This window comes from Rhipicephalus sanguineus, chromosome 9 (genome assembly GCF_013339695.2).
Source record: "Rhipicephalus sanguineus isolate Rsan-2018 chromosome 9, BIME_Rsan_1.4, whole genome shotgun sequence".
In the NCBI taxonomy this organism is placed as follows: domain Eukaryota; kingdom Metazoa; phylum Arthropoda; class Arachnida; order Ixodida; family Ixodidae; genus Rhipicephalus; species Rhipicephalus sanguineus.
Window position 1 is genome coordinate 21,718,235 of NC_051184.2, and position 25,931 is coordinate 21,744,165.

At 48.5% G+C, this 25,931-nt stretch overlaps 2 protein-coding genes across 2 annotated transcripts in view; one reads left to right on the top strand and one right to left on the bottom strand.

The window, feature by feature from the left end:
* The window catches only part of LOC119404742 (TBC1 domain family member 2B), a 177,964-nt gene that overhangs the window by 64,597 nt on the left and 87,436 nt on the right, over nucleotides 1-25,931 (top strand). The gene's annotated exons all lie outside the window — the stretch shown is intronic.
* Nucleotides 1-25,931, bottom strand: part of LOC119404741 (histidine-rich glycoprotein) — a 129,712-nt gene that overhangs the window by 22,015 nt on the left and 81,766 nt on the right. Inside the window, exon 2 of the mRNA XM_037671409.2 lies at nucleotides 6,396-6,509. Within this exon, the coding sequence (XP_037527337.1) occupies nucleotides 6,396-6,509 (114 nt within the window). The remainder of the gene's footprint in view (nucleotides 1-6,395; nucleotides 6,510-25,931) is intronic.

Consider the following 25,931-nt stretch of genomic DNA (forward strand, 5'->3'; position numbering starts at 1 on the left):
CCTCCGTCGACACCCCGTGTTCCAAGGATTTTTCATCCGTGCTTAAAGGGACACCGAATTCAGAGAGAGACGATCCTTCCTCGTATTACTGAACTACTATTTCCCAATTCCAATATCACCATGCTCGCAGCGAGAAGACGCTTGGTAAGCGAGGAAGCGCGCAGAAAGAAAAATGCGGGTGGCGACGTATTCTCGAATTTTCCTAGTTCCTAATCAGTGAAAATGAAGTGCATTGTGCTTTGAGGTGGCCTTAGACTTAACATACCAAATTTCGGGAAATTTTGTTGAGCCAATGACGTGAAAATACAAAAAATACACTGAAATCCGTGACGTCACGCGCGGAGATACGGCGCGAAATTCGAAAATGAAACTTCGTCCTTGATGTTTTTATCTATTAATAGGCCTTTGATGGTGCCGAAATTAACGTCATTAGAGTTTTCAGAGTACAATTTATCAATATAAACAGATTCATTCTTTCGCTTTAGTGTCCTTTTAAACATACACGTTAACTTTCTTTTGGAGAGTCCCACGATCGAATACAACAAGTTGACCTGAGCGCGCTCATCTGCAATATCGGCAGTACTTTTTTACTCGCACGACAGTTCATTTTATAAGTGTTCCGCTAGTGGATCGTCTAACCTGCGCCTTTCAAGGCGCTGCACGGATTTGGCTCGATTGAATTATATACACTACGCGGTGGTGGTAGTGGCGCGGCAGATAGCGTATGCACGATATGACGGTTGGTGGCTCGTCTTCTCCGGAAATGGGTGCAACGTGTACGGAATACGAGACCCAACCAGACGGGCGGATGGATACCTTATATGTGTCACGTCGTTCGCACATCGCACCACTGCGCGCACTCGCCGCGGGGAGCAAGTACTGTGCATAAGCGAGCAGTAGCGGACACTGAGAGTACCGGTATCGCCACATTGCCTCTATTCTTCTCCGTATGTATCTCAAGCGCCTTTCCTTTTGTTGTTGTGTCACGCGGCGTCACGCCCTGTTTCCGCGGTCGCCGCCGCCGCCGCCACGTGTGAACGCTGGGAATCCGCCTTCTTCATTTTCCTGTGCTGCCCTCTGCCGTTTTGGTAGGGGCTCGGGATAACCGGTATCGCCAGAACGAAGGCCTCCGTGATCAAGAGGCGTTTCGCGACTTTCCCGCCAGGGGAAGGGCGCATGCGCCGTGGCATCGCGCGCATGCAGATCAGATTGGCAGGCGCGACGACGGCCGGCGTTTCCTTTCCGTTTCGCGTGTTCCACACACTCGGCCTGATGCGACGAGGAAGGTCCCGCTGCCGCGAATGAGTAGTGCCCGTGCATTCGCACGTCGCGTTGCACATTACCGAATTGAGAGGGCGCCGAGCACTGCCTCCGAGATTGTTTACCCACGTAATACGATATGAGCGGCTACGTGCGTGTGTAAATTTCGTCATAGCGGTCCTGAAAGAAAGGAAGAGAGAGACGGAAAGAAACAGCAGGTATACAAAAAACATCATGCGGCCTGTGAATGCGTTATATTGATTGCAGAAGAGCTGGCCACAATCTCGTTGCGCTCTCTCGTTCCCGTCTTCCATTCTTGTCATACAGAATCATTCGCTGTTTTTTTTTTAGATCCTTCTGGGAGGTCAGTGCATGCAGAGGCCAACTTGTTAGACTGCGCGCCACTTGGAGTGTAGCGCCGCACCGTGATACACATGTATACGTTGTGTCGTCACATCGCTGACGTCACGACGTCCTTTATTACGTAACGAACGCCATTCCCTCTCAGTGTATACCAAGAAGACTAGGCTATTTCGCAGTCGAAGGAGATATGGTAAAGTGAGAAGATTGGCTATTTTACGAAAATACGAGTGATACAGCGAAGGCGGTGGTGTATACACTTGGCCCGACACTACATAGCGTGTGTAGATCTCTCCAAATCTGGACGTGCCACAACAGCCTCGGAGGTTTTCGTTGAGAGAGATCGCGCATTTCGCAATTGCGACGTTGACACAGTGCTGGATCCAGAGATCCGGAGCGGCTCGACTCTATATACACAGCGTAATCTTTGCGCATTTCTCAATGTCTCGGTCACTACCGTGGCGTGCGATAAGACCTCTATACCTATACTGCGCGCGTTACGTGCGTCGTGTGGCTCGCTCGCGCGTGCGCACTCGATCAGGCCGTGGTGGGATTGCGAAAACTCGCATTCTGCGCGTCACCGCAACTCAACGTGGCCCCTGATGCTGAGTACCTCGGAAAGGAAACAAACAAAAAAATGGAATAAAACACACACCGGAGCTGTTCGGAGAGAAGCGGCCCTCACATATTCGCCGACAGGTTCTCTTCTCTTTGCACACACACACACACGCACGCACACACACACACACACACACACACATATATATATATATATATATATATATATATATATATATATATATATATATATATATATATATATATATATATGAACGAGACATCATTTCAACACTGCCGTATACAGTTCTGATTGAAACATATCGAGAGCACCGCCGCGCATGAAGAAAATGGCGAAAGCGCGGCGTCACCTCAAGCCGAAAGGATCGGGCATATCACTGAAGCACGCAAAATCACTCCAGGGTTGCTCACTAGCGCGTGTGCGTATATCGTGATTTAGGTACATAGTGAAAAGGTATGTCGGGTTTCTCTCACCTCTTCGATTCAACGTAAACCACATATGTATGTATGTATGTATGTATGTATGTATGTATGTATGTATGTATGTATGTACACATACACACTGTGCGTATATGTGTGTGAATCCCCGACAGTTCGACAGTTCTCTATGAAGAGCTATGCGGATTCTTACGGTCAGCCCCAGGCACCGCGCCCACATCATCTCTACACGCCTTTTCTCTTTCTGTCCGTTGGTATATTCGAATATACGAAACCTATCACTTCTTATCCTGATGGTCCCCTCTCCCTCACCCTTCTTTCTTTCTCGTTCTTTTTGATGTGTGTATATACAGACTATAGAGGTTTTGAATTCTGTATATACTATACGTGGTCGCATTTTTGATCAGGCGTGCCCGTTCAGCGTGGTGTATATGTATCACCCCGTTTCACTGCCACGACGGATGGTGCTACATTGCGATGCGCATATCTTCAGTGAGTATAGTGCGGCCGAGTTTTGCCTTTTCCCGTATAGCTCGGACGTGGTGATAAATTAGAATGAACGAAGCGAGACAGACGGGGGCGTTGCCAGCGGACAGAGCCTATATCTCAATGCCAGCGCGCGAGACCCTTCCATTGGCGCCCGGAAAGGGGTTAAATTTATCACGAGCGCATTTATACATGGGTAGATGAGACAAAAGAACAGTTACCAAGTCCGTAGTGACTCGTGAGTCAAGGAGACCGAAAATAAGTTGGGTGTATGGATAGGGCGATGGATGAAGCAGCTTTATGGATTAGAACTGCTACATCATTCATTCATTTATTCATTCATTCATTCATTAAATATACTGCTGCTCGGAAGTCTAAATACGTAGCGTGCAGCGCTGTCGGTGCAAGATATGTGCAAGAAGTTCGGTGAGCTAACGATACAACCGAGGCTATAGTGGCCAGCTTTCGCGATTGCATGTGCCCGCGAGAGGCCACCGGGTATCCAACACTACAGGCGATATGTTCTAATAGCGAGCCGTCGCTGACCGACGTTAGGCATCATTTGGGGATCGTTAGCTAACGCTAGCCCACTTTAGTCAATACCGGCAGTAAAGCGAGTAACTACGGTAGTTCAGCTTGATCAGAAACGTTTACCGTATACCACCGCCGTAACAATGTGTTTGAAAAAGACCCTGGTAGACATTGCCTCGAAAGGCACAGCTGACGTAAGTATTAAGGCGAAAGCCTTAGATGCCTCATCAAACGCGAAAATTGACCGGCGGCGTCAACACGAGTGATGCAGAAGATCATCGTCACGTCATGACGTCATCATGACGTTACAGATCGCCAAAATTTGTGAAGCCATCATGACGTCACATTATGACGTCATCAAATGACATCGTCACTTAGTCAAAGGTGGGCTGATCACGGAGGCAGCTCATAACCAGGTGAGGCGCAGAAGGCTCTCAATGCCTCCGATCTTGGAGGCAGTGCGAAACCACATTAGGTGCAGAAGGCTTTTGTAGGGAGGGGGGGGGGGATGAATACATCGACTGAAGATAAAAAAAAGATGGCTTTCGCCTTCGAGTCGTATTAGGTGAATGCAGAAGGGACCCTGTAAGTTTCCTTTAAATTATTGTCTGCAGTCGTCCTAAAAAATTGCTGAAAGCTCGCTTATCAGCGTGTACGCATCACGCCTTATTTGCCCTCTGTCTCTATTTTTTATACAGCGTCGTCTGCGTTCTATAATCGCGACAGGCGACTAGAACGCGCGCGTCCCGCTTCGTAAGCAGGAAACGTTCTCGTCTCTCGAATGGCTCACGCAATGCTCATATATGTTTTTACTGGACGAAGGACATAGTATATAGACACTTTCAGAAACCGTCGTTTCAGCAGCCATCCATATAAAAGAACATAGCCGTATAGTCAGTTTATTTTTATAGTTTCATTCGCTAAGGGGCGACCGTATGTCGGGTTGTTTTAGAGCACACGACGACACTTCGCAAAGCGTTTTGCAGACTTTTTCACAGCCCCGCTGAAAGCTTTTATCTTATCCGCGGTCAGCGCTTTCGCACTGCACCACTGCACAACGTCTGGAGACGAGTATGTTTTGTAGGGTGGAGTGTTTCTCGTCACGACACCGACGTTTAGCAGATAAAACAAGTTACGGCAACGAACAGCAGCGTACGCGTCTTCCGGCACGGAAAACTGAGAAACCCGGACACCGCGGTATCGCTTGAAGGGCCCCCATAACAACCTTATACTATCGCGTTATACTATCCCGGCGTTTCCAGTCTTTTCGGCACAACACGTGACGCCAGCAGTCTGTTCACGTGACGTCATGAGGAAATGATCCCTTGATTGGTCCGTACACGAGGGACGTAAGTGGTTGAATTGTCTCCCACCCTGCTATGCATGCAGTCGCACGCTTATTCTGCCTCGTCTCGCGTGACTGTCCCGCGCAATCAACTGGTTTCACTTCGTTTTGTGCCTTTTCGACTGCGCCAGCGGATATAACAGCGTGTAGCCGAAAAGCGCGATATTCTGATAGGCTGAACGCGCAGTGCTGACATTGTCCAGGTGTTTTTTTTTTTTTTTTGTGGAAATAAGCGACGGGGAGCTGATAGCTCCCTGTAGGAAGGGTGGCGATGGCGAGGAGGAAACCACTCTCTCGTCTTTGAACTCGGAGTGGTTTAGAGGCCCTTTAAATTTTACGCAACATATCTCCTGAAAAAAAAAAAAAGAGAGAAAGACACGACCGCTCAGTAACCACGATGCGTGCGTGTGCGTATGTACAGTCGGTGTAAAAAGTTTAGAGACCACTATAGGTCTAAAAAAACTGAATTTACCAGTAATTCGCGACTGTATTCGGTGGAACTGCACACTACACGTTGCTAGCACGCTTTGGAACAGGCGGGAAATCTAAATTCACGGCTTCCTGCGGAAGCAGCGGGAGTATTCATCCTTTTTTCTGTGACTCGTTGTCTCCATAAACTTTTCACACTGATTGTGCAAAGTCCGCGCGGAAAGTTTGCGGGTACGTAATTATAGCATTTCTTTTTGCTGGCGACATTGTGTTTGCAAGAGTTGGATTAATATCGCTTCGATATATGCGATCTGTATGCGGATGATGCGCTTATGAGCGTTCATTAAATGTGACCAGTGTATAGCTAAATAATACACATTATAATACACATAATACACACCATAATGCGTGTAATGCACGTTAAGCCAGCATGAAGCTGCCGTTAAATCTTGCTGGATGTGATGACAATGTCACGCTGCTAGGAATTCGAAACGGCATAGTCACCACGCTGAAGGCAAGGACAAACTCCAGCTGTTTTTGAAAACCGCCCACGTCGTCCACTGCATCATGTTGTTGTTGTTTCCGTAGTACGGCTTTGCGTGTCAAGAAAGGCGCGCTTTTCAACGCATACAATAGTATATAAAACTATATTAAACTGTATATTCTATATTAAACGTCAATCCTAGTAGCTGGTAGCATAACCCTAGTTAGTAGTTCTTAAACGACCACCTGCTACTAATGCTACTTGCGAGCACGCCGTATCGAGACTAATCACGTGATCAGGAATCGGCGGGGCCTGTGACGACCTCTAACGACAGTGCAGCGAGGTGATCACACTGTTCACTCTATAGACGCCCTCAAACGTGGCGGTGCTATATGCACTTGCTCTAGATATACACGCACAGCTGGTGAACAGTGTGTTCCAAGTGAACAACACTATGGGGAACATGCGCATGTATGCACTCACGTGCTTCTCGTGGTGGTGGAAACGCTCCTTGCTGTGCTTGTTGGACTTGTGCAACTTGCGCCAGGTGTCGCTGCCCTCCAATTCGCTGTGCGCCTTCTTCTCGGAGCGGTGCTTCTGAAACAAGGCGGAAAAGCAGAATACTTGAGCGACCGGCTTTTGTTTAAAGAAAAAAAAAAGTCAAAACTCCACAGCCAGATACACAAACACCACGCACGGAATGTGATCGTGGATGTCTCACACCTACTTTTTTTGCGAATAAGCGTTTCTCTCTCTCTTTCTCTCTCTCTCTTTGTCTAAGGCTCTAAAAGATGTACCAAACCTCGATATAACGAACATGGATATAACGAATTATCGGTTATAACGAAGTAAATGAAGAAGTCTTGTAATAGATAGTGTTACAAGGAAAACCTTATACTATCGCGTTATACTATCCCGGCGTTTCCAGTCTTTTCGGCACAACACGTGACGCCAGCAGTCTGTTCGCGTGACGTCATGAGGAAATAAGCCCTCGATTGGTCCGTACACGAGGGACGTAAGTGGTGGAATTGTCTCCCGAATAAGCGTTTCTCTCTCTTTCTCTCTTTGTCTAAGGCTCTAAAAGATGTACCAAACCTCGATATAACGAACATGGATATAACGAATTATCGGTTATAACGAAGTAAATGAAGAACAGTCTTGTAATACAGTGTTACAAGGAAAAGTTTATAAAGAATTTTCGGATATAACGAAGTTATTTTCGTGGCAGATGTGACTTTATTATAATGAGGTTTGAGTTATAACACACTTTTTTTTTTTGGCCTTTTGTCAGGTGTTAGGAACTCGTTGCCACGGACTAAAAGAAGTCACTGTAGACAAGAAATCCTATCGCTTGCCCCTCGTAAACGTATGTAAGAAACTTTTAAGCGAAGCTTAAAAGCTCCGCGGCGGCGTCGTACTCTAAAAACCCGGCGCCGGCGAGCCTACAGAAATGCGGACCTCAAAGGTGCGCCGCTCACTTGCGTATCTGTACGCTCCGTTTTCGAATAATTGATACTCTCTCGATAGTGGGCTTGTCGGCGATCACCCGTCTCTGATGTGGCAGTCTGACCTTTTAATCGAGGTCACTTGCCATTTCACGTTGCCACATTTCATTGTTGCCTGGATACGAACGCATGACCTTCGTTGTTGCCCGTAGCAACTCAAGCGTCGCGCTGCTATAAGCACGTGGATGCAGGTCCGATTCCCGGCATGGGGGAGGGAAACACTTAGGAGGGAGCATTGCGCCGTGCTATAAGAAACAAAAGAAAGGAATGAAAGGAGTAAGTCAGGCACCTGCACGCGCCAAGCTTCGCATGCCCCCATTTTTCCCGACTAGGGGAAGGGTTCCTGAATTTTTTAAGGACCTATTTGATCGGAGATTAGGGAAAGCTCGCATCCACGACACGAATTGAGTCACTGCAGTCAAGGAATCCGAGCCTGCGCTTCTCGTGTACACACATGGCAGGTACAGTTCATGCACTAACGCTTTGGTCTGCCGTCAAGTGCAGTGATGACGTAGTTATACTGTTTCTTTTTTACGTTATAATGTAGTTACATTGTTATAGCAGAGAAAAGGAGTACAACCATGCTACCTCACGCTACGCTACTCGCTGCGGTGACGCGATATGTACTAGATGGCCGCGTCTCGCTGTTTCAACAAATCATCCCGCTGCTCATGTTACACTAACAGGGTATACGTTAACCGTTGATGGGTTTTCGTCTTTTTCTCTTCACTGAGCGGACTGCCGACAGGCCAGCTATGGCAGCCATGTTTTCTGATGTGCGACGCAGTGCCTCCGAAGATTTCAAGCGTCATGTTTAGATACAAGCAAAAAAAAAAAAGAACGTACCGAGGAAGGAAAGATGGCTGAACTTTTTTAAGCGCGCCCGGCCCGGAAAACGAACACCGGGGTGGATTAAAAAAAATTATAATAGTGAACGAAAACCGTCAGCTCCATTTTGTTTGTTTGTTTGTTTGTTTGTTTGTGTAGACTTGTGCTCAGCTGTCATGTACAGTACTTACGGATTGAAACAAGACAATCTAGGGCTGAGTGACGCACATACTTTCGTTTCTACCTTCTTCAGTTCAATCAATCAATCAATCAATCAATCAATCAATCAATCAATCAATCAATCAATCAATCAATCCTTTTTTATTTCGTGTTCTCTTATTACAGGAAAATACGCAACACTGGTTAGACCCAGAGCCACTGGCTAGTAGGGGGTCTAAATAAATATGCATTTAAAGGAACAGATTGTGTCAACAAAGCAGATACTTTATAAGTACACTTCCGTCATAACAAGAAAAAAAATGGAGCAAAATATAAAAAAGAAACACTTCGGGTCATACCGCCGTAATATGGATTCGAATGCGTAGATCAGAGCCAACATTTTCTGTAGAGACCAGATTCTCCGCGATATGACGTGGTTATCTCGAACGATTGCGCGTACCAGTCGTTATATATAAAAAAAAAAGAATTTATGTCGAGTTTGAATCCGTGAGTATTGTACCTAGTTCAGTGCTGCATACTGTCGAACTATTAATCAGAACTAACAAACAATAATGCCATTTTCCTTGGCATTATTGTCTGTTAGTTCTCATTAATATTGTGTCTAACAAAGAAAAAACGAGCCCTTAAAAGTCCTCTTCTTTCCTTCGTATTGTCGAACTGTAACACAATAATAATAATATTTGGGGTTTAACGGAACTGTAACACAAGGGACCAGGCTCAGTCAAGCTGCAGTAAAAAGCAGTTTTTCCCACCACCCCCTTTATTTTTCTCTTTCCTGAGATGAAAGAAGGTTTGATTTGATTTGATTTGATTGTTTTTTCGTGTTCAGATACATCCGCATTTCGATACCTCGCGTGTTGCTGTCGTCGTGTTGTCTCGCTCGGCGTATGCTCGGAAGTAAACGAAATGCACAGACAGGCACTTTCAGCGCAACTAAAGCATCAGCCAGGCTTTCACCGTTAGAAAAAAAAAAACTAGAAAAAATAAACACAGGACGCGCGGGCCCGACACAGACTCTGTATATCCTGTACACAGGAAGCGAACGCGTCACTCGATTGCTAATCCATGTTATCTGGTGAGCACACATACTTCAGTTCGAGGCTATACGGAACACGAAAAACGAGAAAGGAACGATGTTTGCGCAGATATTAGTTCGCTCGTACTCTTTCAATTCAAAACATTTGGTTCTCGTTCCGAATTTTATTTTATTTTATTTTACTTTATTATTTTTTTTTTTCATCTCCGTACGTTTGCCGCGCTTTCCGGTCATCCTGTGCAGGAGCTTGTTCGCGACGAAAACGGAACTGTAGTCAGGGCTGTCGCGAAGCTTCTTGTGATGCGCGAACGAATGAAACGTGCGCTCCCGACAACGAAGGGGCAGAACGCGCGTTTCACCATGTACTATACAGTCACTGTCCTTTTTTTGTACTTAAATAAGCGGTACGAAAGAAGCAACGGGGCGCGCAGGTAAGCGGGCGAAAGGATAACTCACGCCTGTCGCAGATCACAGTATCTGGTTAACTCGACGCGCCCTACCGGGCTTTAAATAAAACGGGTCCCACGACGCATGCGTAGCCTTTGTCGAAATGTACGCACACTGCAAGCGCGCGGGAGTGGTCGTAAAGATTGTATATAAAAAGAAAATCCCTTGAAGCATGGCATATCGAGAATAGTGGTAGCGCATGCGTGAGCCAACCGTCGATTAACTTGCATAAAGATGAAATCAAATGCCTTAACAGTTATCTTCAACGTAGACCGCCACGCGTGCCGCATTGATAGGTTCGCCTGTTGCATGGGCATGCGCAGATAAGTTTTCGTGCCTTCTTTCCTTTTCAGCCGTTGTGCGTCTCTTCAGTTGTTAGTCGGCGTTTGTGGTGTCCCGACTTCTTTCTTGTGTCCTTGTTTGCACGCCCTGTCTTTTTAGAATGAATACTTACCAACTAGCTCAGCTCTCTGTTATTCTAAAAATCCCAGGGTTTTTTTATACATTTGCCTATAAGACGACTCGAAGGCGAAAGCCATCCTCTCCTTATCAGTTGATGTACTTATCCTCCCCCGGCCCCCTCCGAAAGCCTTGTGCACCTCACCTGGTTCTGCACAGCCTCCGTGATCGGCCTTTGACCAAGATCACAAATATTGACCATACTTGGCGTCGTTATAACGTCATATGGTGACGACATCACGCGATGATCTTCTGCATCACTCGCGTTGACGACGCCGACGGTCAATTTCCGCGTCTGATGAGGCACCTGAGGCTTTTTCGCCTTAAACTCTTAATCTCGAGCCCCCAAAAGGCGCGCAGGTGTCGCTAACACGAACGCTCTTCTGGGTTACGCTATACGCACCCGAATCGTAGCGGCCACGCTATATACACGGCAGCGGCGCGGTGTGCTAATCACAATGGTCGCGGCGCCGCTGCTGCGCGCTTTCTCGGATGGCAATGGGTGGGGATGATCGCGCGCGAAGCGGAACGCCGTCAAGGGTGCGTACCACTATAACGTCCGTGACTGATCCCTCGCGGAAAGCCCGGCGAGGTTTGGCATGCAAATAGCGCCTTGATCAGCCGCTCGTGTTCACGGGAAGGAAGCCTCGCCGTCGCGCTCGTATAAAGTGGACGCGCCAAGAGAGAGCGCGCTGCTAGAAACTCCTTGTAATTGCGCGCACGGACCGCGCGTATAATCCCCGCGAGAGGGCTATAGCGCTAACTAGAAAAGTTGCGCCGCTCGTCTTGAGGGGCTTCGAAAACTTTTCCGAGGGTCCCCCGCACGGAAGGGAAGGACCTGCAGCGGCCTCCTCGTTTTCAGCGCATGCGCTCACGCGCGGGAAAACGCGTTTACTGATTGTGCAGATTTGCGGTCTGGCCGGTATACGTATACAGGAAGTCCTCGTTATAGCGAAGTCGTTATATTAAGGCGAAAGCTTCGGATGGGTCATCAAATACGGTAAGTGACCGTCGGCGTCAATACGAGTCATCATGACGTCATAGGTCGCCAAAATCTGACGTCATCACATGGCATCGTCGCTTTGTCAAAGGTGGGCCGACCGGACGCACTGCGAAACCAAGTGAAGTGCAGAAAACTTCCAGTGCCTCCAATCTCGGAGGCTCTGCTAAACTGCGTTGTGTGCGGAAAGCTTGCCGGAGGGGGGGGGGGGGGGTGCGGCATTGGCGTAACAAGGGGGGGGGGAGATCTGGGAATCGAACCCGCGTCTTCAGAGTTTAGCATGGCATGTTAAGCTATACCACGGCGGTTGAAGACTTGTCAATAAATTGCGCGCATGAAGTCGTGGGCGCGGCGCATGTTCGTAGCGCTTGACGGCCCGATCGAAGTCGAGTCAGCTGTCGCTGCGTAGAAAGCGGACGCGACCGGTCATCCGTGCAGTTTCGAGGCGAACGGCCGACACGAGCAGCAGGCATCGAACGGTGCGAGCAATAGAACGAACTCGTCCCCGCAAACACAATCTGCTCTCTATATTGTATGATCACGAGTGCGTGCGTGCGTGTGCGTGTGTGCGTGCGTGCGTGTGTGGTGCGTGTGTGTGTGTGTGTGTGTGTGTGTGTGTTGTGTGTGTGTGTGTGTGTGTGTGTGCGTGTGTGTGTGCGCGTGCGTGCTTGCTTGCTTGCGTGCGCGCTGTCCTTTCCTTTGCGCTCCTGTAGTAGTTCGCTGGCCGTCCGAAATGTGCAGAACAAACCAAGTAAGCCAGCTGAAAAAAAAGAAGAAAAAAAAAAGAAAGAAGTGCTTATATCCGATTGAAGAACGACACGAGAGTAAACAGGACGAAGTCATTTCCCAGAGGGAGACAGATTCCCCCCCCCCCCCTCCCCCCCCGCGCGTCCCGTTCTTCCGCATAGCGTCTTCTCCCGGGGCACTTCCTACAAGAACTTGACACACGCGTCTTCTTGCGAGTGTATAGATGCAAGGGAAGGAAGGCAGAACGGTACAGTCGCCGGATGAGATTTGCGTTTACTACTCACAATATACAGGAAAGTGCAGGGAATGGAACGCTGCATTGTACTACATGTAGTCTATATGGCCGAAGCAAATCTGATCATGGGAAACCAGACGCTGTGTGTCTGCTCTCGCTATATATATATATATATATATATATATATATATATATATATATATATATATATATATATATATATGCGCTGTTTCATTCTTACAGAAGTAGATTGGTGTGTGACGCGCTAAGTTTGGCTTCACTTGCTTCCGTGTGGTGGGCCTGCGCTGAAGAGATTGCTCCGAGCGAAAACGGCGCGGCGATATTCGTCTGTGGTAAAAACTTGTTTTTGCGACTGTGTTTCTAGCGAGAAGCCGGTCGACCGTGTCATGGGCCTCGATGTGGCGCGACAGTTGTTAACGGACACGTTGGTATAGGTCGCAAATATTTATGGAACAAGGGATACGCGCAAAAGAAAAAAACAAACAAAAACGGAATTCCAGGAATAACTGGGCTACGTGGCCTCGCGTTTAGTTCCAGGATCAATGAAGTTTGTTTATATATCTGGCTCTAAATTGTCATAAAAGAAATGATCGGCGCGTCTGCGTTTGGAGCGGTGGTCTCGGTAATGATGGCGCTGATCGTCATGCCGTTGTGTGCAGCTAAAAATGTCGTCCATAGGAGAACCACGCGCAGTGTTGAAACACACGTGATGGCAAAGCATACAAGAGAAGCAACTACGGGAGCGTATAAAAAAAAAACACACCGGCGTCGCAACCCCCAGTTTTACTTGCACGCGGATACGTGTATACACATGCTCCGTGGTTCTTTAATTAGCGGAGCCGCACGGTGGCACGAGCGCAAAGTCTATATAGTAATGCTTACGTATAGCTCTCAATTAACCGGGAAAATAAAGCAAGTGGCGCTGCCAAAAGTACAGAAGGCACGCAAGCGCGCTGTAAGTAAGTACCGTCAGGAGCGCGCACACACACTGAATGAGATGAGATTGTCGGTGTGCTGCCAACGCGTGGCCGTGTTTCACATAGTGCGTTCGTACCACGCACTCCTGTCCTTTATGAGCGCGGAGGCGATCAGCCCTTATGGAGGCCTTGCTGCAACCGCCGCGTCGCCGTCGACTAAGCGGCCCGTCGACCCATTACCGTTATAGTAGCGGGAGCACCATGAAAATACACGGGGCCTTAGCAAGCAAGCAAGCAAGCAAGCAAGCAAGCAAGCCAGCCAGCCAGCCAGCCAGCCAGCCAGCCAGCCAGCAAGCAAGCACCGCTGTATACGCTCCGCTCCATGTGTGACACGCATTGCCGGAGAAAGCGAGTGATAGTCAACGTGAAAAGGAGTCTTTAGCGGAGAACAGCCGAGCGAGATGATGCTAGAGAATAGTGAAAGAAAAACAAAAGGATAAAAAGAAAACCTTAATGGGCAGAGAAACTGACGCGCGGTTATCTCGTGGCTTTTCTTTGCCTTCGTTCGTCGCCGCCTCGTTTTTACTTCCCCCCCCCCCCCTCCCCTCTCTGTGCGCTTTCTCACTCCTCATTGTCCAGTGCTTCTCGTCCTTAGCGTTGCTTAACGGACGCAGCTCAAAGGGGGTCGCGATAAAGCTAGGAAAGAGAAAAAGAAGAAGAGGTTGCACGCGAGAACAATGCACGCAAATAGCGAACTGTAGAAGACAAGCGGAGAAAGAAAGAAAGAACCGAGCGGGTTTGCAGGGTGGGTCCCCACGCGCTTCATTGGTGTAAGCATGCGCGGCGCGCCGTCGCAAACGTCGTCACCGTGTGTAGCCGCGGCAACCACACTGGCGGGCAGGCAAGCAGCTAGCTCCCAGAGCAGCGCGAGTGAGCAGTTTGGCCCCGACGGCGAGTCCCTAATGAGCGCGCCGGCAGGGATTCTGGGGGAATGAAAGGGAAAAGAAGGTCGCGCCTTTTTTTATACAGAGAGAGAGAGAGATAGATGTGGTTCCTGCTTTATCTGAAGATGGACTCGCGAGGACAATCGACGAACTTTAGGAAGCCTCTGCGACGCTCGCGGGAAGAAAGAGGGATGCGTAGTGCTAGTATTTTTGTGAGAGAACGGGAAATTAGGAAAGTGGGAAGAGCTGGAGGGACGGCCGCTGAGGATCAGGAGTTGTAACTGTACTGGCCAAAAGAAAAGGGGCGAGGATCGAAGAGTGAGGGAGGAGTGGTGGAAATACAGTGGTTTCAGGGAGCACCTCTGTTTAGGGATTGTGGGGGAGTGTTTTGGTCTTAAGTGTCACGGGATGAAAAGAGAGGCAACGCAGGGATAGGAGGATGGGGTAACGAGCTTTTCTGCGATGTGTACAGGCTGAGGAAAAAAAGGTAAAAAAAAAGAGGACGCACAAGTCCGGGCTTTAGAAATAAATTTGCTTTTGTTTCGGGGAGTAGTGGAAATAGGGGAAAGAAAAAAAAGGGGGCAGAGCTTAAGGGGGAGTATGGGATTGTACGGTGGCCGTGGGTTCTTAGGGAAACTGTGAAGGGACGGCATAGCGCGGTGTCGTTTGTATCGAGCGGCCTGCCGTGAAAGAAGAGGATACGGGACGCGCGGGAAATTTTCAAGTCCCCTTTACTCCTGTGCTCTCACCCTCTCCTCTCCCTACTTTGTCGAAACGGGAAGCTCCGTACGACGCTGGGAGAATAAAAAAACGGGATATCGGAGAAAATTGGTCGTATAGGGAGCGCTGTGACCCTCGCGGTTCGGCTGCCCGTGACTCCATCGGACTACGGGTCGAGTGGCTCGAAATTTTCGTTGCTGCTGCTGCTGTGCCTTCGCCGGCGTTAAGCCGGCGGTGGAAAGCGTTGCAAACGAGATGTAGGGAACCCGGCCGGCAAATAACGTTAAGGCTCCCCGAATTGGAAATTAGGGAAGCTGCGCTCTGGCAGTTCGGAAAGCACAGCAGGCCCTTGTCGGCTGTGTGTGTGTGTGTGTGTGTGTGTGTGTGTGTGTGTGTGTGTGTGTGTGTGTGTGTGTGTGTGTGTGCGTGTGTGTGTGTGTGTGTGTGTGTGTGCGTGTGTGTGTGTGTGTGCGTGTGTGTGTGTGTGTGTCTGTCTGTCTGTATAGTCTCCGCACCGTGCTGTCCAACACTGTATCGGCGGTGGCGATGCAAATCCCGGCCTGACCTCGTTTATGCGCAAGTCCCGTGGCTCTTGATCAGTTGGGATGGCCGATTCAACGGGAGCCGACCTTACCGTTCTAAATTTAACGCAACTAAAAAGATAGCGTTTGAACTGCGACCTGCGTTAATTTAAATTCTCGCGCGGTATTTGTGTTTCAAGGGCTCCAAAAAAATGTTCTTTATTTGGGAGCAGCGTTAGAATGCCGGTTGGGGAATTGCGGGAATTAGGGACAAGCCCAACAGCTACGCCTCTGTGCGCAACATGGAGGGTGTCGTTCTCGAATGGATCAGGTCGCCTTGGCTCGAACTGGCTTAATGGAAGCTCCGTGGCCTTCGTCGAAACGCTTAATCTCCGTGCTGTACTTTAAACTTTCGGCGAGGCTTGACATTTGGACAGAGTTGAATCGAAAACTTTCTTTTTCTTCTTTATGTTAATTCCGAAGCCATGCAACAGTCGGAACGGAAAGGGACTCGGTCTGTGGATTCCGAACGCTAGCATCTGTACTCGCTGTAGTGCCCAGTGCACGGATGTCTAATCTCGGCTGGGCATTGGATTGGCTTGTGTTTGGCCGTGTTCAAGAATAGTTACATACACACGAGTAACTTCCACATACCTCACGTGAACACGCTGCACAAGCAGCGTATCATTCGAACTCGCACTTCGTAAAGCGTTGAAAAATATTCGTTGTCGGGAAGTAGCGGGAGAATGGGGAACAGTTTAGGGAACTGAGGCGCCCAGTAGCTATACACTGGCACACGTCGTATAGCACATTACACTGCCGCGTTCACGACAGTGCACAGATTGGCTCGTCTTGGCTCGACCTTGGCTAACGCGCTAACTGCGTGGAACGTCGTTTTCTTTTCGGAATTGCTTCGTGGGTCGCGCGATCGTTTATCCCACGCAAAGTACTACTGCTACTGCTGCAACTATACCGTTCTTTTTCCCGTGCAAGACGCCTTGCTCCAGTGGTACTGCTGCGATCACCACTACTACTATACGGTTCTTTTTCTTGCGCTCCACTGGAACGCGATGTTGTTAGGCACGGCGACAGAAAATGGGGCGGCGTATATGTGTGTGTGTGAGAGAGCTAGCCCGTGTGCGACGCGATGACAGCTAGAACGGCGTGCAAACAAAACGAAAAAAAAAAACAAAAAAACAAAAAAACAACAAAAAAGATGCCGAGGCGACGTACATGTCGAGCATGGTCGCGCAGCCCCCCCCCCCCCTTTCCCTGCCCAAGGCCGCGGCCATTAAGGTTGCCATGGCGACGTGTCTCTTCCCGAGATGGAAGAGGTCGAGTGCCAGACAGAACGCGTACTTTGAGAAGAGCCGATCAGAAGAACGAAGACTCGCACCGAAAGGACTGAAGAAAAATATTGGTGCGCGAAAGAAGTATGTCGGCGAGAATCATAAGTACGTAAGAGCATAAAAAAAAGGAAACATAAGAAAGGAGAAGGGGTGGCAAAGTAGGTAACGGTGTGGGGAAAATGACATGATAGCGAGGTAGCGAGGTATACATACAAAAAAAAAAATTGTGAGGAAAAAAAAAAAGCTAAGGAGCAGGAATCCGTTGCAGACTTTGATCGATTTGCGATCTCCCTCGACAAGCGACGAAAAAGAGCGCAGCGTTTCGGCAAGGCTTGGACTGGATTGGCGATGTCTTGTGAGGCTTGCGTTCTTTTTTTTTCGTTATATGTCAATTTGTAGGCGAAAAAAAAAAAAAAGTCGGGAGAAGCGACCGCCGTTGCGTGCGCGACGCCGCGTTCGCGTGTGCTTTTGTGTACGCGATACGTCGCCAGGTGGCGCTAACTGCTCTCCGGAAGCGCGTTGCGGGCGTGACTGTGGCATGCATGCATTTCTCTTTTGCTGCCTTTGCACCGGATGTTTAAGTAAGCACGTTCGCTTAGGTGTGAGCTTTGACATCCTGAGCGCATTGAAAATTCGTCTTTCAAGTGTCGACCCGTAACTTTTCAGTGCGCTGAAAAGGGCACGCCCAGAAATAGATGCCGATTGATTGATTGATTGATTGATCACAGCACACGCGATGGGAAGCGGACTAACATGCCGTTCAAGGATGGCTTGAGGCAGTGAGTCAAACGCCGCGGTGGCCGAAATGTTATGTATGGTGCTCGACTGCTAAGCCGAAGGTCTCGGGATCGAATCCCGGCCGTATTTCGGTGGAGGCAACATGCTAGAGGCCCGGAAATTTCTACTACTTGAAGTTCTTTAACTTGCACCTAAGTCTAAGTACACGGTCCTCTCTCTATAGCATATTGCCTCCATGGAAATGCAGCGGCCGCGGCAGGGTTTCGATCCCGCGACCTTTTGGCGGGTGAGCAGTCCAGAACCATAACCACTAGACCATAAAGCGCGGTGGTTTAGCGCCAGAGTTTGCCTCCAAGTAGTTTTCGCAGGGAACTCCGTTGTAACTTGAAAAGATCGCTAATATAATCAGCGTCACTTAGCGTGACGCTTGTACGGTATGCGAAACTCGCACCGTCCTCCCCCCCCACCCTTCCCTCTCTCTCTCTCTCGGGGCGCGCACAACTTCACAGCCTGCTTCACCGGCGTCGGTTCGCAAGTATCGATCGCGCTCAAAACACACACATGCCACGCCGGGGCTCTCTCTCCAGGGATGCAGTAACAGAGGCGGTGGCTGTGGTAATAGCCTTAGCGTATTCGCGAGATTTATCGCATGCCCCATCTGTCCAGGCGTGGCGCGTACACCGGGCCAGTTTTAATGCGAGCGCCGATGCCTTTCGCCCGAGCGGCCGTGAATCAATCGGCCTAATTAACAGCAGCCCGGCGCGTGCGGCGTTCGATTAATCCGACCTAACCCTTTATGCCCTTACCTCCCCCAGTGCAACACCACGCCCCCAGTTTCTCGCGGGAGGTCAACTGATCCGGAATAACGCGTGGTCTGCGTCGGCGCGCGCGTGTGTGTGTGTACAATAAAGGTTGTGGCATGAATACGGATTAATGGAGCTCGTATGGGGGGATCCATTAATTCCGATAGTACGGCCAATAGCGAGAAAGGAAGTCAAACATGCAAGCGGGTGCGGGTGTCCGAACGCACGAACGAGCACGGACCTGAACGTATATGTGAGACCGTTAGTTAGCGCGTGGACAAAAAGCATAGATGGCAAACGAGCAGAGACAGACAAACACAGAGAGTCAGATGAACGTGCGGACGAACGCTGAGAGACAGATGAACGAGCAAGGACGCAGCGAGACAGATAAACGCGCAGACGAATGTTGAGACAGATAAATGGGCACACAAATGCAGAAGCAGATGAAGGCTGAGACGAACGCCGGGAGACAGATGAACGCAGAGAGATAGATGAACACGAGGACGAACGCAGAGCGACTGATGAAAGAACGCAGAGACTAGACGGCAATGGCAATGTTGCGGGTGCCAACTGTTCATGTCAAATCGCTGGGTGCATGACAACTCACACTAAATTTCAAGAAAAAAAAAAAGAGTATGTGTGACTCCTTTCGGGTATAGTCCTGACTTGCTACGTATACGACTCTCTTTAAAGGAGCACGTTAACTCTATCGTGGGTCGCAAGACTCTCAGAAGAGAGTATAAACACCCCCGAAGACCCCCACGTGGCAAGCTGCAGAACTCTCCAAAAAGAGTCAAAGGACTTTTTTTCCCCTTAGAGTGTGCAAGACGATGCTTCCTTTGATACACTTTACAGGTTTTACAGCACACGTATGGTACGCAATAAACATTAGGCCTTCATCCAAAGAAAAAGAAAATTGACACAGACGAACGCAGAAGAAGAAATGTCTGAGCACGAGACACAATATACCTCCCGCAGGAATGAACCGATCTGCACCTGCACCACTACTGCGGTGCGTAACTGTTAGTATGTCATTCACGTTTGCGAACTTTTTAATTGCCGCACGAATGCGCCGACTAATCAATTTCGCAAGGCCTGGTCGTCCCGGAAGAAGCATCACGTACGTCCAAGTCTTGGGCGGTTGTATACTACGCACGCGCGCAAACACAAACGGGTCACTCCCCAAACATGTGTTTACGTGTACACACACACACGCACCACTGGCTCTGAGCGTTGCTCGCCATGCTAGAGCAGACAACACCCGGCCGCGGGGGCGGACAACATGCAGTATTGACTAAGAGCCGTGACATGTCGTAAACAACGCGCCGTTTCTTTCTCTTATTCTTTCTACGCGCCGCTGCCCACCTACATCAGGTAGTTGCACACCTGTCACCGGGCCGCCCGCGAGGAAGAGTGTGTGTGTCTACGTGTTTTCGTGCATAGGTTATACCCGTACGCATATGATGCCCCGCACGAGAGAACGGCGCATTTCGTAATGACGCAACTCCCCCCTCGTAGAGGCACGATGCATATTGAAGGTGGGCGCGCGCGGTCGAAGGGAATTACACGATCCGCATGTACCTAGCTGTCGTCGGAAAAACGGTGCAGCGTTGCGGAATGCTCGCGGATGTTTTTGCCACCGACCGCGGGGCAAGAAATAACTCGCGAAGTGCAAGCCCGTATGTCGGTCAATTGTATAAGGGATGACGCGCGTTCGCTGTCGATGTCTTGTGACGTCACGCCGGCGCGCGATGCTTTCGGCGTCCCGTTACGTCACGTCTGCACGGTGAACAATACTAACTTCACGTATGTTGTAGAATGAACTCAATGTACAAGTTCGAAATAGTATCGTGAACAGTACTAGCGTATTTTTTCGCGTATGAGCCGCGTAAAAAAATTTGTAGCTAAAGTGAAGACGAAGAGCGCAAATTCTGGTCTGCAAAGGTGGCTGCACCGCAGTGCTTCACAGCTATGCAAAGAAGCTACCCTCGCGGCAATACGCGGCGATCATTTTGCGAAAGCTTTCCGTGAATCGTCGTTGAGGGTGCGAGTTACGCGCGAGAAAACACGGGTATATAGTAACGTCGTACATGAGTGTATCGTTCGGAACCCCTTTCCCAGTGAACAACCTAATCATGAGAAAAAAAACAACTAAAGACGAAGAAATGTTTGATGGCTTCTTCGTGCGGTCTTCTAGCGTGCACTCTAAAGGTTCTTATCCAGGAACCAACCTACATATTGACACTACCCCTTCTCTCCACACTATGTAAACACTCACACGCAGACACGGGACAAAGATACAGAACACGTTAGCGCTTGTCCGATATTCTCTGTTTCTTATTGGCCCGTTTTGAAGCTGCGCCTTCATGCATTTCATTAAAGTATATGACTGTATGAATGCGTCTTCGATAGCAGTGCACGGTATTAATCGGCGCAACCGCGCAGTCCCGCTAAGAGTAACGGAGTAGGCTTCTCCGGGACACACCCTTTCTTTTTTTTTTTTCCCCCCCGACGCGAGCGCCTTGTTATGGATACGGCTTCGGTGAAACCCGCACTGCAGAATGATATACCGTCTCCCGCGCCGATTTTATTATGGCGCGTATTAAATCGACAAACTAGACTAGTCGGGCGTGGTGCTCCTAATTGGAAATACCATCTCGGAGATCTTAACGAAAATATAACCCGCTCTTACTCGGTCGAACATGCCGTGAATACTGATTTCGAAATTAAGACCTATCTGGACACGGAGTGCGGTCACAATATGACCTGTCGGTCGGAACGGCTTTGTAATAACACGAACGTAAGCGATACCTTGTATTTGAACAACTTGGTGGACGGGGTAGCAGCGCTAGTACGTGCACCGTTTAAAGATAAGTTGTGAAACATCCGGGCCAGGATAATTAACGATTGATTATACTCCAGTGCAATTCCATATCGCGCTTTATCGTTGCTCCGAGCTGCTGTCCAAGTACCCCTTATCACCGTAACGTCCGTGTCGTCACGTCATGTCCAGCACTTCTCAGCGGGAACGGGTGACATTTAATAATAATAATAATAATAATAATAATAATAATAATAATAATAATAATATAATAATAATAATAATAATAATAATAATAATAAACGGAATGAAATCGAGGGCCAGATATCTTCACTGTATCGGCTATTATAGACCACCCAGTTCGGCATATTTGCTTCTTTTCCTTGAAGTTGTGTATATAAAAACTAAATGCGGGGCCAGTTGGTATCAGACGAACAAGCGGCGAGCAGGCTTAGTTAGTACATGAAGGGATTTACAGCGCAAGCAGGGGACGAAGAAAAAACGCGAGGACGGGCGCTCATCAACGCATCGTATCTAGAAAAAAAAAAAAAAAGAAACATGGCAATAAATTCTGTACAGTTCGGATAGTTCTGGCTAGCAAACCCAAATTAGCACCGTGCATTGCTTCATTGCCCGTGCCACAAGCGATAATGATCGCTATACTTTCGTTGCAAGCCACGCAAACCTGGAAGCAGGGGATCGCAGGTCGCATATGCTTTGGGAGGATAGGCCATTCACTATAGTAGGCTGCGGCAGTTTGTAAACGCCTAACTATAACTACTCCTGGTGTATAACTCGATACGTAGCTCTCTGTTCGTTTCGCTCGCTGATGCATGCCATAAATGGTCAACAAACTGTGTCCACATACGCACTGTCGCGCGACGACAAAACACAGGGCGTCGTCGTGCCGTGGAAATGAAAGCGAGGCCTCGCAGGAAGCTGTGTGTATACAGCGAGTTAGGGCTGCGAAGTGACCCATTACTCGCGGTAATTGCCACCTCGGGCCGCAGTCGTGGACTTGGTGTTTGTTTGTGTGTGCGCGCGGCGTGGAGGTGCAACGGCGTGTGTGTGCGACCCGTCCTTTCAGGGCTAGCGGGCGCGTTGGGGGCGAACTTATCGCTACGAGCCATTGAGCAGAGGCCGAGCGATCCGATGGCCCGTCGTTTAATACGCTCGCTCTAGCGAGCTACGGTCGGAGAGGGAAAGAGGAAAGCCTTAACGGCATGACGCCGACGACATAAGACACCGGAGCTCGGTAGTTTGGCATTGGGGGACCGCGTACCGTATTGTAACGGAATGGACTGCTGACCCTCTAGGGCAATCTTCGCTGGAGGAACGCGCCGAGCCTAGAACAGAGCTTTCGACTGAGACTTCTCCGGACAGCGGAAAGGGCGTTCCGTTTGGAAATCGTAGGGTTGTACGAATGAAGGAGTTGCGTCACATTGTCCGGAATGCGCGTTTGCAGTGGCAGAGTTTTCCTAATTTTGGGGCATTAGGGAAAATGATGAAGTCAGTTTCCGAAAGGCCCGCTCGCGATAATCTATCTATCTATCTATCTATCTATCTATCTATCTATCTATCTATCTATCTATCTATCTATCTATCTATCTATCTATCTATCTATCTATCTATCTATCTATCTATCTATCTATCTATCTATATCTATCTATATCTATCTATATCTAATCTATCTATATCTATATCTATCTATATCTATCTATCTATATCTATCTATATCTATCTATCTATCTATATCTATCTATATCTATCTATCTATCTATCTATCTATCTATCTATCTATCTATCTATCTATCTATCTATCTATCTATCTATCTATCTATCTATCTATCTATCTATCTATCTATATCTATATCTATATCTATATCTATATCTATATCTATCTATCTATCTATCTATCTATCTATCTATCTATCTATCTATCTATCTATCAACTAACTAACGCACACACGTGCGCGTGCACTGGCAAGAATAAGCAAAGAAAAGGAAATCATTCTAAAGCACACTCGTTCTAATCAGCGCCGGGGCACGTAACCCGATTCCCAGGGCTCGAATTTTCGTGCGGGGCGGCGTGTTTCGACCGATAACCGTATTCCGAATAAATAAAAAAGAAATGTTGAGAAATACGAGCTTATATGAAATTATAACGTGTTCAGTTACCCTCGCGTTTCGCGAAAGAGCACACGGGCACTCTGCCGAATTTTCGAAAACGCCTAACGAGGTCGCGGGGGCGTGCCGTGGAAACCAAATTTTTAAATAGAGTTCGCTCGCGCTCATCCCTCTCCCCTGGCGAAGGTCGTTATGCGTGGCATTTGTCGCCTGTCCCGCGGCGCGTTCTATCGTTGCTTGACATCATATTTTTCGTTGCATGTGTAGTTCGTTCGTTTTCGCCGTATCGCAAGTACGGAGAGCGCTCAGAAATCCTCTACGAGCGAACTGTAGTCTGCCAAGACGTCTAAAATTCTGGCTTATTTACGACTTCCCAAACCGACGTTATACGACACTGCGGCACGTAACTTTGCCTGCTGCTGTTTTCAAATAAACTCGAATTACAAAAAAGAAAAGTCACACCGTCTCTTATGCATTCGTTTAAGACGACTCGAATTCCAAAGCCTGCTTCTCTTTTTCTGAGCAGTCGGTCGTTTTGCAGAACTTATAACGAATAATTTATTGCAGAATATGCATATTTCGCGAACAGTTCGCGGAATTTACTTACCAAGGGCACGACCTCTTAAAACGCTAGTCTATAGAAGCCTTGTGAAAGCATTAGTTGGACGTTTCGTTAAAATAATAAAAAAAGAAAGACAGAAAAGACACGCTAACCATGACGTGACGATGTCTGGGTCAAAAGCGCATCTTTTTCCCAAATCATTCCTACTTTTCTTGTTTTCAGCTTTGTCAGCTTTGTCCTTTTTATATAAGCTGGTTTAAAAACATTCGAAAGACAAACACGGTAGATATGAGTAGCGGGTGGCCGCGCATTAAAGAGCCCGCGCTTATCGCAGGAGAGTAATATAGACAATGCTACGAGATACACACTCATCAACCGCAGTAAGTAAGGATAGTTGAAAAAGTTCACCTACATATCATCCGCACACTGATACGATTAGCCGAATGGGAGATATACACGTCGGACCGGGGGGGATAATCTTATTACCAGAGTAGCGCGCTCGCTCACTCTATAGAAACGCGACAGGTAGTGTATAGTTTTTCATTACCGCGCTTATCTCTCGGCAAGCTAATTAAAGCCGGGAGTAAGAACAAGATCCCGAGCGCGCGCGCGGTAAATTAAGTAATTAAGAAAAGACCCCCCCCCCTCGAAAATTGTATGCAAATACAGAGGGGGGGGGGGCGATGAACCGGGGCACAAAGCAACGAATGTTGGCTATTAAGGCCGAATCGCGCGGGAGAGACCGAGAGGTCCTTTGGAGCGAGTATGTATTTATATATGTATACATTTACTCTACTACGACGCATACGTGTTATCCAGTGTGTTTCGATAATTGACCCATTCACGGAACAGCGAAAGTGCATAAGCGGGAAGCCAGCGGCGCGGAGAGTATAGAGCGAACCTGCGGAGGAAGAACGTGGCTGTGAAAGTTCGTTAAAACTGAACGAATATCGTTGGTTCTAGCTCTCTTTCTTTCCCTCTTTGTGCGTTGTGTGTGTTACACAGGGCGCGCGCATGCGCGTTACGCTGTGTTTTTCTCGGCGCCCATACGCCGGTATAATGAGAGAACCCGGCCCTGTAACGGCGCGCACGGTATAGACGTCGTCGTTCGAGAGGAGGATGAAAGTGAGGAAGCCGTGAATATTTCACGCAGTATCTAAATAAGCGAGGCCCTCAGTATAAACGAACGTCACGTCACCCCCCCCCCCCCCCCCCACCTCGGCGCGATTTCTCCGCCTAATTCCATACGCTACAGGTAATAACAACAGCAAAAAAAAAAGCTTCCTGCCCCCTCCTAGCGGAGTACTCTGGCGAATTCTGTATGCTACAGGTAAGAAAAATAAATAAATAAAAGCTTCCACTGGAACTACCTTCCTTCCGTCCTCGTTATACAACTCGAGGTTTTGTCGGGACCGTGGCGTCTGAGCTCGCGGCTGCAGGTGCACACACACATAAGGGACTCGGCCGTGTTTATAACCCGGAAAAGGTTGGGTCGCGGTTTCGCGAAGGAAGTTGTTCTTTCTTACTTTCCCTTTCATGTTTCGCGCGATGGACGTACCTACACCGTAGCACAAAAAAAAAAAGAAAAAATTAAGGGAGGCTGACGTGTGGGGGGTCGCGGTCACGCCGAAGTGCTACAACTAAGGGGCACATTCGGCCACTTCCGTCAGGTGCACGGTAATGAAAGCCTCCTTATACGTGAATTAAGATAAGCATTCCTCGCTCGTTTGCCTTTCCTCTCAGGAACGCCGATGTGCCGCGAATGCGATAATGGCAGCCGGGTTATCTGATATAGAGGGTTCGACTAAGGAAGCTTAGTGCCTTGAGCGTGAGAGGCACTTTGCTGGAGGCAGAATCAGCGGCAGATAGACGAGACGTGCGAGCGCGGAGTATCGAGGGATTTAGTAATTAAGCAAACCGCCAGGAAAAAACTGTGCTGAATATGCTATCAAGAAACAAGCTCTGAGGGAGTGTTCACGTGTGATATATCGCGAGCGCCGCTACAGAGATGGTTTAACTCGTAGAAGCATTGCGCTGCAGTCTACAATAACGGAGGCGG